The sequence below is a fragment of the Electrona antarctica genome, assembly GCF_951216825.1.
Source record: "Electrona antarctica genome assembly, chromosome: 3".
Taxonomy (NCBI): Eukaryota; Metazoa; Chordata; class Actinopteri; order Myctophiformes; family Myctophidae; genus Electrona; species Electrona antarctica.
In genome coordinates this window covers 12,148,687-12,163,687 of record NC_136808.1, presented here as the reverse complement: position 1 = coordinate 12,163,687, position 15,001 = coordinate 12,148,687, and the positions used below count along the sequence as shown (strand labels likewise).

The 15,001-nt window shown below is 41.9% G+C and overlaps 1 protein-coding gene across 2 annotated transcripts in view; it reads left to right on the top strand.

The window, feature by feature from the left end:
- myom2b (myomesin 2b) overlaps positions 1-15,001 on the top strand; it is a 74,286-nt gene that overhangs the window by 26,474 nt on the left and 32,811 nt on the right. For both annotated transcript variants that reach the window (XM_079497653.1, XM_079497652.1), the window contains 6 exons: positions 1,051-1,228; positions 1,945-2,066; positions 2,184-2,371; positions 4,211-4,337; positions 5,028-5,206; positions 14,660-14,774. In XM_079497653.1, the coding sequence (XP_079353779.1) occupies positions 1,051-1,228; positions 1,945-2,066; positions 2,184-2,371; positions 4,211-4,337; positions 5,028-5,206; positions 14,660-14,774 (909 nt within the window). The remainder of the gene's footprint in view (positions 1-1,050; positions 1,229-1,944; positions 2,067-2,183; positions 2,372-4,210; positions 4,338-5,027; positions 5,207-14,659; positions 14,775-15,001) is intronic.

The window sequence follows — 15,001 nt, the reverse complement described above, 5'->3', positions numbered from 1 at the left end:
TAGTCATTCGCCCATCACAATCAGAACTTCAGCCTCACTCCCAATCTTCCGCCGTAGGCTGAAAACCCACCTTTTCAGACTCCACCATGGCCCGTAGCACTTGCCCTAGCCCCTTAGATAGCACTTTATGTAGACTTAGATAGCATTTTAAACAGACTTATAGCATGTTACGTAGACGGCACTAGAATTGCATTTTATGTAGTCCTAGCACTTTATAGTACACATGTATAATATATAGTAGTATAGTATGTATAGTTTACATATATAGTTTAATGATATAGATACTCCACTGTTACGTTCTTAGCTTATGCATGTTTCATGATAACTATTTTTTATATATGTGATGTATGCCATGCTTTTTTGTTATTGCTTAATGTAAATCACTCTGGATTAAGAGCGTCTGCTAAATGCCTAAATTGTTTAGGCACGCTATGGAACCAGTGAGCATGGTGTTGCAACAACCTTAAATAGTTGTAAAGAAAGAACTTTCTGCTCACTTTACAGTATGTCCAAGCATATGTCTTTAGCTTTTAAGCTTTTAACCAGAAGCAAACAAAATTATTATTGTGCCCTGACAACGTTAACTACTTGAACCCTATTCTGGGAAATTCATAGGCAAACATTTAGCTTGAACACACCTTCAAAAACGACATTTCAGGAAGTTAGAAAAAGGAGTGTGTTGCAATAATCCCGTGGAGTCCATAATGGTGGCAAAATAAACTCTCCTCTGTTTACACATTTGATTGATCCTCCACAAGGCTTTGATTGAAAAGGTCACTTCTGGAGCGTCAGCCGTCAGGAAGGCCTGTTTTGCAGACATATCAATGGCTCCCCATTGATGTTTGTCCACGTACTATATCCACATAATGACACGTCCAAAGTGATGCCTAGGAATGTTTCTCTTTAAATATCTATCTATTTCTCTCCATTACTATTATGTAATATGGATGTATTATTGTATTTTGCCGCTGGATGCTGTTGACTGTAAGAGGGACATTGTTGGTATTATATATTCTTCATTGACTATTAATGGTGTCTTTGTGTTTTCAGGGGTGCCATCATCTCCAGGGCAGGTGGTTGCTACCAGGGAAACGGACACCTCTGTTCTCATTCAGTGGGCTCCTCCGAAGGAGCCCAACGCCCTGATTGGCTACTACATTGACCAGTGTTTGAAGGGAGCCAAGGACTGCTGGACCGCAGCCAACCACAAGCCACGGCCCGACAACAAGTATGTCAAAACCAGCTCTGAGTGTCTACTAACCCACTGCTTATGAGCCACTGTTCCAAATTGGGCCATACGTGTGTTTTTATATAAAGGCCTCTAATGTACTGTACAGGATGAGAGCAGAACTGCACAGAACTGCACAGTGGCTCTGCTTTCTTGCACTCTTTATTCTGTCCCTTTGTTTGCTGTGCTTGCTGTGTTTTTGTTGTTTTGAATGTTATGCTATCTATGCCGCTGCATTGTCTGTAAGGAAGCCAAGCAAAAATCACTTTTACTCTTATGTACCTGTACACAAGATGTAACAATAAAGTCCAACCTTGAACCTTGTGCTTTGCACAGTTGTGTTGTCCATAGCAGTGATGATGGGTAGAGTTGAAATGAAGAAATGAAAAAATCCGCACACCATTTGATGCTCCCAAAATATCTTTACTGGTAGGACGTTTCGGGCTGCAGCCCTTCCTCAGACCTTCCAAACGTTACCTAGCTACCAGTAAAGATATTTTGGGAGCACAGTCTAGTTGATGCTTGAATGAGATCTGAGGTTGTATCGTGGCTTAAAGGGGCTAAAATATCTGTGATGAATCCACAGGACAACTATTTGAATAGTTTTCGGAATACTCTATGGCGATTATCTTAAGGTTTATTCAACATGTACCTGGTGTTTAAAGACCTTTACGGTATGTCTTTTTCTATCTTCTTTATTTTTTCCTTCTTCTTAGGTTCGTGGTTAGCGGTCTTACCACAGGAGAGACATATGTGTTCCGTGTCCAAGCCATTAACGAGATCGGTCTCAGTGATGAATCCCAGGAGTCTGCACCACTGTCTGTCAAGGCTGCCCTCAGTAAGTATAGTGATTATTGTTGTTGCTGTGATTCCTCTTCTGCTTCTTCTTCTCCTTCCCTCCTCCTCCTCCTCCTGTAGTTTCAAACATGCTTATTTGACATGCTTCTGCTTTTAGCTCCCCCCTCTGCACCGTACGACATTGCACTGCTGAACTGCGACGGCAAATCCATGGTTCTGAACTGGAAGAAGCCTCTTCACGATGGAGGGTCACAGATCAAAGAGTACTACGTGGACAAGAGACGCGCTGGAACGACCATGTGGAGGGAGGTCAACATCCCACCCGTTGTAACACGAGTGTATACGGTATGAACATAGTGATACATAATGGTAACAATGAGAAATCATACGTAGCTGATAATAATTAGTGGCAACCAGACCTTGTATTTTGCTAAGAGAAATGTTTTATAGTTTAATTGATATTAATTTATTTGTGATTTAAATTTCTCCATTGACATGAATGGGGAAAATGCGAAAACTCACATTCAAGTATTTTTTCCTCGGAGACCGTAAGGGCTATAGTTACAAAACTTTGTGGGGATGTTCATAATAATTACTAAAATTAATTAACTTATAATTATATCGTTCGGCGCTATAACAGCCCACTTTATGTTTTGGCCTATAACTCTTGAACCATAGGTTCAAGAGTTATAAGCCAGGACCTATCCAATTAAAACACCATAGGCAGAATTTTGGTAGTGCGTATCATTAGGCCGTAATCGCCATGCAAATTTAGTGGGAGGGGCCTATTTTACAAAAAAAGCCACAAATCACGAACAGAATGTCCAATCCATTCCACATTTAAATTACACGTCGCGGGTGGTTTAATCAACCCGGAGCCAAAAGCAATTCCATTTTCATCCATAGGGGGTGCCGCAAATGCGAAAAAAGTAACCGTTTGTCGCAAAAACATGAGTTTTGGGGGATAAATCACCTCCGAATTACTTACACATGATCACAGGGGTGACGTGACATTGTAATTGGCTGGCAATATTAGTGGAAAGGGCCTATGTAAGCGACTGCAGCAACCACACTTTTCTAGTTGTATACTACATTTGTAATACTTTATGTATTACAAATGTCCACCTCGGAGGAAAGCCTGGTCTGTGTTCCAAAATCGCTGTGTGAACCGTCTGGAGCGGATGGTAATTTACGTCATGTAGTCAGATTTGTAGTCATCAGGGAGGAATAAGAAAGTACCCATTCATAATACTTATTCCGCCTTGTTCTTTCCTGCCAGCTGACTACAAATCATTGACTACAACATGACGAAAGTTACTATCCACTCCCGACCGGATCATAAACACGAAATGGAATGCTGCCCAGGCTAGGGGTTGACAGTGACAGCACAGCAGTACATAATGGGGGAATTGCTAAAACTGCTGAAAGAAAACTAAAATTGAATTGCATATTTTATTGCCGGGACAGTACAGGCAGTAACAGTAACAAATGGATGGCACAAAAAGCCTAAGGCATGTTTCCATTGTGGTCCATTAAACATTTAACACTCAAACAACTGGACAAACAATAGTGCAACAAAACAACTACACAAACATATTATAAAATATTAAATAATATAAAAATAATGTAAAATATTTACAAATGCAATTATCATATAATACTAAATACTCATCATCCTAAGGCTTACAGTGGTTTTCAACCCTTTTTGCCACGGAGTCGTACTACCATTAATTAAGTTTAGCCTCTCAGACCCAAAACATTGAATATTTTGTTGTTGTTGGATACGATTTTGTACACAATTCCATGTTATATTGATACTGATAGGAGATAACAGACAAACGTTGATCAAAATAAATTGATCAAATGTATTCTACATTCTCTAATTGTGTAGACTTCTTGTAAATTAGGTAATGCAGATGTTAACAATATTGTAACTCTTGAGAGTTAAAGACTTATAAGGGACCATTTGGTTACCAACTCTCCATCATTTAGCTGGGGGGGACCACCTGGAACCCCCTCAAGGACCACTGGTGGTCCCCCGGACCACTGTCCTAAGGTATACTGTGAGCATGCATTGGGCAGGACTGTGAACAGTGACCCATCGGATTTGAAACCTATTGCGAGTGGCTGTCTGACCGTTCTAGACGATTGATTCCTGAGGTCAATGCTGTAATTGCCATGCAGGTGGAGGGGTTGACCCAAGGAGCAGTCTACCAGTTCCACGTGTACGCTGCCAATCTGGCTGGTCTGGGAGGAGCTTCTAAGCAATCGGTTGACCTCACCTGTGATGCCTGGAACATGCCCGAACCTGGTTAGTAAACTAAAGGTTACTTTAGTGACTACAGTTCTTTAAACTTGGACCACTTCACCACTTTTCAACCTATCTTCATATAATTGGTCCTCACTAATAATCATGAATAATCACTAATGGGCTGTGAAACCCAGTGACATCATTGATGGGGAATCGTTCTTACGATAAAACAAATCTATACAGTGTATATATATATATATATGTGACCAGATTTGACTGAGAGACTGCCATCGCGCAAATTCCAGCTTTTCACTCATTTTTTTTTAAATGAGTTTATAGCACAGGCAGACTCTTCACATACTAGAGCATGTCTGAAATAAGTGTCAGAGCTGAAATTGATATGAAATAGATGCTTAAACATGTAGCTAGGTGTAATGTTAGAGTCCACAGAAGTGATCCTTTCAAGCCTGTTTTCTCAACTCGCTGTTTTCTGCAAGACATTACTCTATAAGCCATATCTCAAAACTGAACAACCAATATGTCAATTTAAAGCTATGATTCCCTGCTTTCACATGACATGAAAAAACGAAAATTAAAAAAATCCAATGGCAGTCCCTCAGTCAAATTTAGTCACATATATATCTATCTCTATCTTGTTTAAAAAAATGCCTATCGATGATGTCACTGTCATACTGTACTGTACTGTTGGTGCATCAAAGTCGTATCTAATTAATGTGTTTATCCTTACAGGCCCAGGCTATGGCCTGAGGTTCTCTGAAGTGCGAGATGATTCGCTGCTGATCGAGTGGGAAAAGCCTGTGTACACTGGCTCCGGACCAATCACAGGTTACAAGGTTGAGTACGCCAAGAAGGGATCCTCCGATTGGACCACGGCCAATGCCGCCGCTGTCAGTCACCGCTTCCTCAAGGTGAGGTCACTGTTGTTGTAGGTCATAATGACTCCTACAAATGTCTTCTAAATCCTGGCAGTTTTCTGAAAAACCCATGTTTCTATGTCAGTGATTCTCAAACTATTTCATGTCAAGGACCCCAAAAATGATATGTATCCATCCGCCGACCCCCCATCTATAAATATGTTGTTCCCGGGAGTCGGGACCCCCCAGCAGCAAAGATATGAGTTAAAAATGTTTGCTGTGAAAGAATATATTACAAAGATTTGCACACGTTTTCACGATAAAAAAGGGCAGATCTACAAGCTCGTATCGTGGCACTCGGTGCGCGCTATGAGCTTGTAGATCTGCTATTTTAAAATAATGTAAAGCGGAATAATGGTCAGGCAACACAGCTGCGTTCCAGGTCTAAAGCGGTTAATTCACTTGCAGAGGACAGGTTTTGATTGAATGGACAATGTGTGCCTTTTGGGCCTTGCTTGCTCTGCAGGAACAAAGTCATCTATCTTAATTTACCTACTAGTCCTAGAGTTTTAGTCCTTGACTTGCCTTACCTTCCAGGCATATGCAAGAAAAAAAAGTGATCAAGCTGTGTTATACTGACATCTAGTGGCCATAGCAGAGAACAGGGTCTTAAACCACATAATTATTTGATATAGAAAAATACTGTTTGGATTGCTATTAGTTGAAAATTCAGACTGTCAGGCTAGATTGTCATAAACTTCTTCATGAGTAAAATTATTTTAGTTAATGTTTTCTGTGAGCATGGGCTGTATCTTTTTAACTTGTATGTGAGGGCAATGCGTAGCCTGAACCCTTCAAACCCTCCTGCGAACTCAGGAAAGCTGGAAGTACCTTCACTAAAAATACCGGGACAACGTTCCAAACTCTTCTCCCTTCTGGCTCCAAAACTATGGAATGCACACTCATAGTTTCATTATATAGATATTCCACTGTTAGGTTCTTAGCTTACGTATGATTCATGATAACAATTTGTATATGATGTATTGCCATGTTTTTTGTTCTTGCTCTGGATTAAGAGCGTCTGCTAAATGCCTAAATTGTAGCCAATCACTTCTTTTCTTTTTCTTTTTTTTTGTTCTACAAAGGGGAGTGTGTACTGTAGTGTGTCCTATCTCGTATATCTCAAGAATCATCCACCCAATCTATTACTGGTGCACCAAGCAAGGGCACTCCGTTGGGGCGTCAGCAATTTGCATTTACAGTACCTAGACTTGTGTTGTTCGGCGGGGTCACAGCAATGTGTCCCTCCCTACCCCCCTCCCTCCCTCCCGAGGGGGTGTCAGCCATTTAATCACAATCTTATCCTCATTGCGTCTTTCTTTGCAACCATCTGGGAGATGTGCAAGGCCCTGTGTGAACGCGGCGGTGCGAGGCCTTTATAATGACTATACCAGTGGTGGAAGAAGTACTCACCATGTTTTACTCAAGTAAAAGTACTAATGCTGCAATGTAGATGATACTCTGTTACAAGTAAAAGTCCAGGATTCAAAATGTACTTGAGTAAAAGTACAAAAGTATCGGCATCAAAATGCACTTAAAGGACGAAAAGTAAAAAGTACACATTATGCAGAATGTCTCATTTCATGTTTTCAAATGTAAAACAAAATCATTTTGAAAATAGCAGATCTTCAAGCTCACAATGGGCGTCGCATCGCGACACATTGAGCTTGTGCATCTGCTATTTTCAAATGGCCGAACTTTGTATAGGGCTGAAGTGGTTAATGTATGTTTTGTAGTAATAATGAAAATCTACAAAGTAACTACGGTAGTAACTAAAGTTTTCAAATGTAGTGGAGTAAAAGTACAATATTTGCCTCTGAGTAGTGGAGTAAAAGTACATGTACTTAGTTACTTTCTACCAGTGGAATGCAGCAGTGCGAGGCCTTCATAATGACTATACCACCACAGTATGTCTTTTTTCATTTTCTCAGGCTCTGTTGTGACATGATATGATACAGTAACAGTGCACTGTGCTAATAGACAATAGAATTATTCTAGAATTAGTTTACATGCACACCAAACTGCTGGGCATCAACGTACACACTGCAGGTTCATTAATGAAGCGCTTCTTTACACACAGTGCAAACTGTTGGACATATCTATCTATCTATCTATCTATCTATCTATCTATCTATCTATCTATCTATCTATCTATCTATCTATCTATCTATCTATCTATCATTGCACCATGCCCGGTGTCGAGTCGGTTGGACCCACGGTTGTCCAGAACCGCCCGGGCTCTGGACAGGGCCCCTGCCCATGGGGGGTGCATACTTAGTTTAGACTAGTCATTGGTTAGACATGGGTTAAGGTTAGGTTTAGGTGTGCTGCCCCGTGGGAGGTTAGGTTTAGGGTGAGGGTTTGAGATAGGTTGTAGTTGTAGGACTAATGACTGGTCTAACCAATGACTAGTCTAAACCAAAAACTGTCTAAACTAAGTACTGCACCCGCCCATGGTCCATATATGGAGCTGGCCTGTTCTGACCTCACAACACTCCATACACGGAACTGTCTGTGTGTGTGCGTGTACTGTTGTAATCCACGTAACTCGAGAAGCGTTCGCCCCACCAACTTCAAATTCGACACACACGTTCCACACCCCCACAAAGAGTGTGGTGCCCGGTGTCGAGTCGACCGGACCCACGGTTGTCCAGAACCGCCCCAAAAAGGCCTCTGGACAGGGCCACTGCATGCCCAGGCATGCCTGACACAGAACTCCATATAGACAAAACAAATTGCATAGGCCTACCACTAGACATTGCAAACCTTGCAAACCTCACAGCCTTAATACAGCATAAAATCCAATGATACACAAAATAAAACACATTTTGAAAATACTACGTTCGATACAGTGAGTGCAAAAAAGAATGTGAATATAAATAATGAAATCAAAATGATGAAATAATCATGGTGGTATAATGGCAAAAAATCTACTGATAACAAGAACATACAACTTTAAAGTAAGAAAACAGTGCAAGTTTAAAAACTGGGAATGCACTCACTATTATTGACAGAATCTGTCTGTCTGTCTGTCTGTCTGTCTGTCTGTCTGTCTGTCTGTCTGTCTGTCTGTCTGTCTGTCTGTCTGTCTGTCTGTCTGTCTGTCTGTCTGTCTGTCTGTCTGTCTGTCTGTCTGTCTGTCTGTCTGTCTGTCTGTCTGTCTGTCTGTCTGTCTGTCTGTCTGTCTGTCTGTCTGTCTGTCTGTCTGTCTGTCTGTCTGTCTGTCTGTCTGTCTGTCTGTCTGTCTGTCTGTCTGTCTGTCTGTCTGTCTGTCTGTCTGTCTGTCTGTCTGTCTGTCTGTCTGTCTGTCTGTCTGTCTGTCTGTCTGTCTGTCTGTCTGTCTGTCTGTCTGTCTGTCTGTCTGTCTGTCTGTCTGTCTGTCTGTCTGTCTGTCTGTCTGTCTGTCTGTCTGTCTGTCTGTCTGTCTGTCTGTCTGTCTGTCTGTCTGTCTGTCTGTCTGTCTGTCTGTCTGTCTGTCTGTCTGTCTGTCTGTCTGTCTGTCTGTCTGTCTGTCTGTCTGTCTGTCTGTCTGTCTGTCTGTCTGTCTGTCTGTCTGTCTGTCTGTCTGTCTGTCTGTCTGTCTGTCTGTCTGTCTGTCTGTCTGTCTGTCTGTCTGTCTGTCTGTCTGTCTGTCTGTCTGTCTGTCTGTCTGTCTGTCTGTCTGTCTGTCTGTCTGTCTGTCTGTCTGTCTGTCTGTCTGTCTGTCTGTCTGTCTGTCTGTCTGTCTGTCTGTCTGTCTGTCTGTCTGTCTGTCTGTCTGTCTGTCTGTCTGTCTGTCTGTCTGTCTGTCTGTCTGTCTGTCTGTCTGTCTGTCTGTCTGTCTGTCTGTCTGTCTGTCTGTCTGTCTGTCTGTCTGTCTGTCTGTCTGTCTGTCTGTCTGTCTGTCTAATCTACCTAGGTTGGCTATATTTTTCAGCGAAGATATTTAATGTCGAGTGAAAAGAGAAAAGTTCCTAGTGCAGTGCCCTGGGGGACTCCGGTCAACCGAGGATTTAAGTGGGAATGGTCTGTCCGTTCAGTGATGTCTTGGTCTCCTCGGGCGTTGGAGAACAGTTTAAAAGGCACATCCCCCCTGTCTTGGTGCAGAGCCAATCTGCAAGAACAGTGAAATCGTTTAGAAAGATGGGGGGCTTGTAACTCACTTCTGTATAACGCTCCGAACTTTATTAAGTACAACATTTTCAACCCTCAACGGGTCTCCTTCAGGTTAAAAAGTTAAAGACATCTCAACCCTCAACGGGTCTCCTTCAGGTTAAAAAGTTAAAGACATCTCAACCCTCAACGGGTTCTCCTTCGGGTTAAAAAGTTAAGGACATCTCAACCCTCAACGGGTTCTCCTTCAGGTTAAAAAGTTAAAGACATCTCAACCCTCAACGGGTTCTCCTTCGGGTTAAAAAGTTAAACTAAAAAGTGAGTTGTGGTTTCCTCCGGTGTCGTTCTATGTGCAGGGAGAACAGGGCCTTTCCTCCTGAAGAGAAGCCTCCATACAGCAGTGGTGTAAAGTAACCAAGTACATTTACTTAAGCACTGTACTTAACCCATTCTGACCTGAGATCAGATTCTAAAAATGTCTTCTACATCCTGACAGTTTTCTGAAAAAGCTATGTTTCTATGTCAGTCGTTCTTCGATTTTTCAAAAATAGCAGACCTACAAGCTCATAGCGCGCCACTCGGTGGCGCGCTATGAGCTTGTAGATCTGCTATTTTTCAATAGCTAAAGCATAACATAATGCTAACACCAAAAGGGGTTCCCGCCCAAAATGGGTTAAGTAAAATTTTGAGGTATTTGCACTTTACTTGAATACCGGTATGTCACATTTTCAGTACTTTACTTACTACTCCACTACATCTCAGAGGCAAATATTGTACTTTAGTTACTAGTTAGTAGTTACTTTGTAGATTCTGATTATTATTACACAACATACATTAATTACATTTAAGCCACATATTGGCCATTTGAAAATAGACGATCTACAAGCTCACAATGCGTGCGATGCGACGCATTGTGAGTTTATACTGTAGTTCTGCTATTTTCGAAAGATTTGTATACATTTGAGAACATGAAATGGGGCATTCGGCATAATGAGTACGTCTTTCTACTTTTGGTACTTTAAGTATACCTTTTGATTTCAATACTTTTTCACTTTTAATCAAGTACATTTTGACTTGTAACATTATTTCCACATTGCAGTATTGGTACTTTTACTAGTAAGTAAAAATAAATGGAGTATTTTTTCCACCACTGTCCATGTACTTGTCTTGGCTGCTCCTGACCATCATCACCTGGGGCTGCATGGGCAGTCCTGTCTAGATACACACCACCATCCTCCTCCGCGTACAATTATCTTTTGCAGCTCTCCGGGCCACTTACGACTGCATGGGAGGCCTATTATTGTCTCCACCAGGCCGAAGACATGGGGAGAGACTATGTTTGCACTCCGTCCGTCCGTGTGTGTGTGTGTTCGACCGTCTGTCTGTCCGTCCGTCCGTCCGCCTGTCCGTTACCAGCTTATCTCCGGCACCGTTGGCCCCATCCATGCCAAACAGTGCACACACACTCCCTGGATGCCAACAACGAATCTCTGCCCCAAATATTCCTCAACGGCCTATTATAGCGTCAGTGCACCACCATATGGCCGATTTTGGCAAAACATATTTCTGTAAATTACTCGTACACATTGTATCCATACATCACGCAATTCGGTATACACTATCTCCATAGTCATGTGATCAACACGGATCTGCACCATTTCCCATATTCCATCCCGATTGGCTAATATTGGCTTCCAAAGCTCGCATGATTGGTCTGTTTCGAACAAAATGCCACAAATCACAAACACAGTGTGCAATTTCCGTGAAATTATACACGCACATTTCCACTAGGCCGAGGACGACATGCCACTTCATTTTTTCCAAATCAGCCTCACGGTGGTGCTAGAACAGGCCAATTCCTGTTTTTACCTATAACTGCATCGATCTGTGTACAACTTTGTATGCGCACTCCCTAGAGGCCATGGCAAAAACAAATCCCTGCATTTTCCACATCTCCCATCGCCACCATAGCGCCACCATGAGGCCGGTTTCAGCAAAACACATTTGTTCATATGTATTTCTTTTTTTGTGAGACATTTTTTAAAAGCAACCCTTTCCTTTTTCAGCCACTGATTCAGGCATCCTTCATTTGTATCATTCTCTTGGCATTTCTCAGTTTCCTCTACTACTGAACTACTGTATTACAACTACACCATGCGTGCGTACACAACGGTCATGCCCGACGTTGACTTATTATGATTTAAGGTCACACAAATCATGTGTCTGCAAATCTCTCCAATGTGATGTCATAACAGTAGGCCTGCATACTGCATTTTTTTAATATGTGACTGAATATTAATATATACTGTATGATTATGTGAACATTTAGACATTTATTAAAGGCACACTACATTGACAATTTAATGTAGATGGAACAAAGCAGATATCTTAAGACTGGACAACCAGAGAATGTAGGCAGATTGGGTACAATGTCCATTCATAAATCAACAACTAACATCAACAATTACATAATTTCATCATGTCTTTACAACTTGAGCCACATCCCAGTGGGGGAAAACTTTTTTTCTTCTCAAACTATAAGGTATTTCCAAGAGGTTGTCTTCTAGATCTAAACTTGTAAAAAGCTAGATGTTTAAAGGTAGGGTAAGTGAATTTGTTTGGTTAAAACAAAACGTTATTTGTTAAAAGGTGAAAGCCCTATATTCTGATAGTGATCAATGCTATAGTGCTGTTTGTTGTCGGTCGCACGCACACACGCACGCACACACGCACGCACAAATCTATAGATAAATAGATTCCCTGCATGGCGCGAGGCCCTGTGAAACCGCACCATTCGCCCCAACATACGATCAAAGCACTATCCTATTACAATCACCACGTGGTGCATATTAATTAATGCCCGGTGTAAAGCAGTGGTTCCCAAACCTTTTCATGTCAAGGACCCCCAAATCGACACTCATCAGCCCGCGGACCCCCATTTGAAAATATATGTCAAGGACGCCCCATAAGGGAAGATTTTCACGGTTCTAGCAGTGATTTATCAACCATTTTCATTTCAAGGACCCCCAGTTTGACCTGAATTAGGCACGGGTCCCCCATTTCTATCTCTGGGACCCCAATGTATATTGTAAAATCAAAGTTAATTTAAGTCTGAGAGTGTACAAATGGAACCAAATGGATCCTTTAGGTCCATTTGGTTCCATTTGTACACTCTCCGAGTTACAGACCCATAAGGGTCCATTTGGTTCCTAACTATCATTTAGCTGGGGACCCCCTGGAACTCCCTCAAGGACCCCTAGGGGTCCCTGGACCCCACTTTAGGAACCACAGGTGTGAAGGACAGGAGACTCTTGGCTACTTTTGCAAGCACAGTATAGAGAGTATGCGCATGCTTAAAGTGAATGGCAAATCGAGTGGCAAAGCAACAGGCAAAGTGAGTTTAACATTGTTTACATGTCAGACTGTTTAATGCAATCAGATAAGACTTTTCTGTGTGGATGTATGGGCTGTCAAGGCCAGAAAGTAGTTTTTTGCCACTCAGTAGGCGTTCCTGCATAACTTCCTGGTTTGATGATGATGTCACACGCATACCCTCTATTGTAATATATGTTATACGCTCGATTGTAGCTTCCATAATTCATTAGCCACATTCACTATTTCACCAGCCAGAGGGATACGTCAAAAATAAGACGCTTTTTTTTTTTTACCAGAGCAAGTCAATAGGGGAGAGTAGAGGAGAAACACTTACCAGCCACAGTACAAAAAAAAATTACAAGCGCTTGACAGATGGCTGGTGGCAATTTCACGCGCCATTAAACCCGTTCAAACTGGTACCAACAATCACATCGACTTTCCATTCATGGACTTCACGCAACATTATGTCCTCCCCCTCCCAGTGGTGGAAAGCAGTGGTTTTCAACCAGTGGTCCGGGGACCACCAGTGGTCCTTGAGGAGGTTCCAGGTGGTCCCCAGCTAAATGATGGAGAGTTGGTAACCAAATGGACGTATGGACCCTTATAGATCTTTAACTCTTGAGAGCGTAAAATGATTGGTTTAATTTTACGCTCTCAAGAGTTAAATTATTGTTAACCATCTGTATTACCTAATTTACAAGAAGTCTACACAATTAGAGAATGTAGAAGAATTGTTATTTTGATCAACGCTTACCTGTTATCTCTCCTAGTGGTACCAACATCAATACAGCATGGAATTGTGGACAAACTCTTATACAATGACAACAAAATATTTTGTGTCTGAGAGGCTAAATGTCATCAGATAGATGATAGATACTTTATTTGTCCTTTCGGAAATTTGTTTTGTGCACAGCAGTCCTCAGGATACAAACAAACGGATCATTGATCATTGACAATAAAGAAACAATGCCAACAGAAGGCCACCAGTCATAGTTCCAAGAGGCATCACATCACACTTTATGCACGGAACTGAGATGGGGCCTGCTTGTTCATAAGTCCTATACTTATACAAACGATCTTCAGGCCCTAGCCTGCAGAGAAGGTACCATGTACCGTCGCCCTGGTGGTAAAAGATGGTATTGGCTGTGTAACGGGTGTGTATTGTACCTAGTAATAGCTTTCCCCTTCCTGAGTACCCGGGTCTCATACATTGAAGTCATACTCTCAAATCGTACCCCAACTATTTTGCTGGACACGTTGATGATTTTATGGAGTTTGTTCTTATTAACCAATGATAATGAGCCATACCAGGAAACAAAACAAAATGTCAATGCACTCTCCACAAAGGATCGATGGAAAAGGGCCATAACGTTTTTTTCCACGTTATATGGTGGTCCGTGGCTCACATTCCAAAGACATAATTGACCTTGATATGAAAAGGGTTGAAAACCACTGGTGTAAAGTAACTAAGTACATTTACTTAAATACAATTTTGAGGTATTTGTACTTTACTTGAGTATTTCAAATTGCCAATACTTTTACTTCTACTCCACTATACATCTCAGAGGCAAATATTGTACTTTTACTCCACTACATTTATTTGAAAACTTTACTAGTTACTTTGTAGCTTTTGAGTATTATTATACAAAACATGCATGAACCACTTCAGCTGTTTATACATTTCAGCCAACAATGCGTTGCAATGTGACACATTGTGAGCTTGTAGATCTGCTATTTTCAAAAGACGTTTAAACAATTGAAAACTTTATGGGTCATTCTGCATAATGAGTACTTCTACTTTTGGTACTTTAAGTTCATTTTCATACCAGTACTTTAGTTTACCAAAGTAAATTTTGAATTCAGTACTTTTACTACTCATATTGCAGTATTCACACTTTTACTTAAAGTAAAACATTTGGGTACTTTATCCCAGCACTGACATTATATCCTCTCTCCTCCCACCTCTGTCTCGTCTCCTAGGTAACTGGTCTGGAGGCGGGCTCTAGCTACGTGTGCCGCGTGCGCGGGGTCAACGACGCGGGCGTGGGCGCGGCCTCTCTGCCCTCTGACGCCGTAGTCGCCAAGTCCCTGCCAGGTAAACATCGGGTTCCCAAACCAACAGGAAATTATACATTTTGTGTTATTCGGGGGCACGGTGGCGCTGTCAGTAGCAAGGAGGTCCCGAGTTCAATTTCCGCTGGGGACTCTGTGGGCGCTGGGGGGGCGTGTTCTCTCCTCCGTGTCATCAACACCCATACCCTAGGTATGGGGAAACTGGAACTGGTTGGAATAACGTGTTCCTTCCATGTGCTACGTCCAACA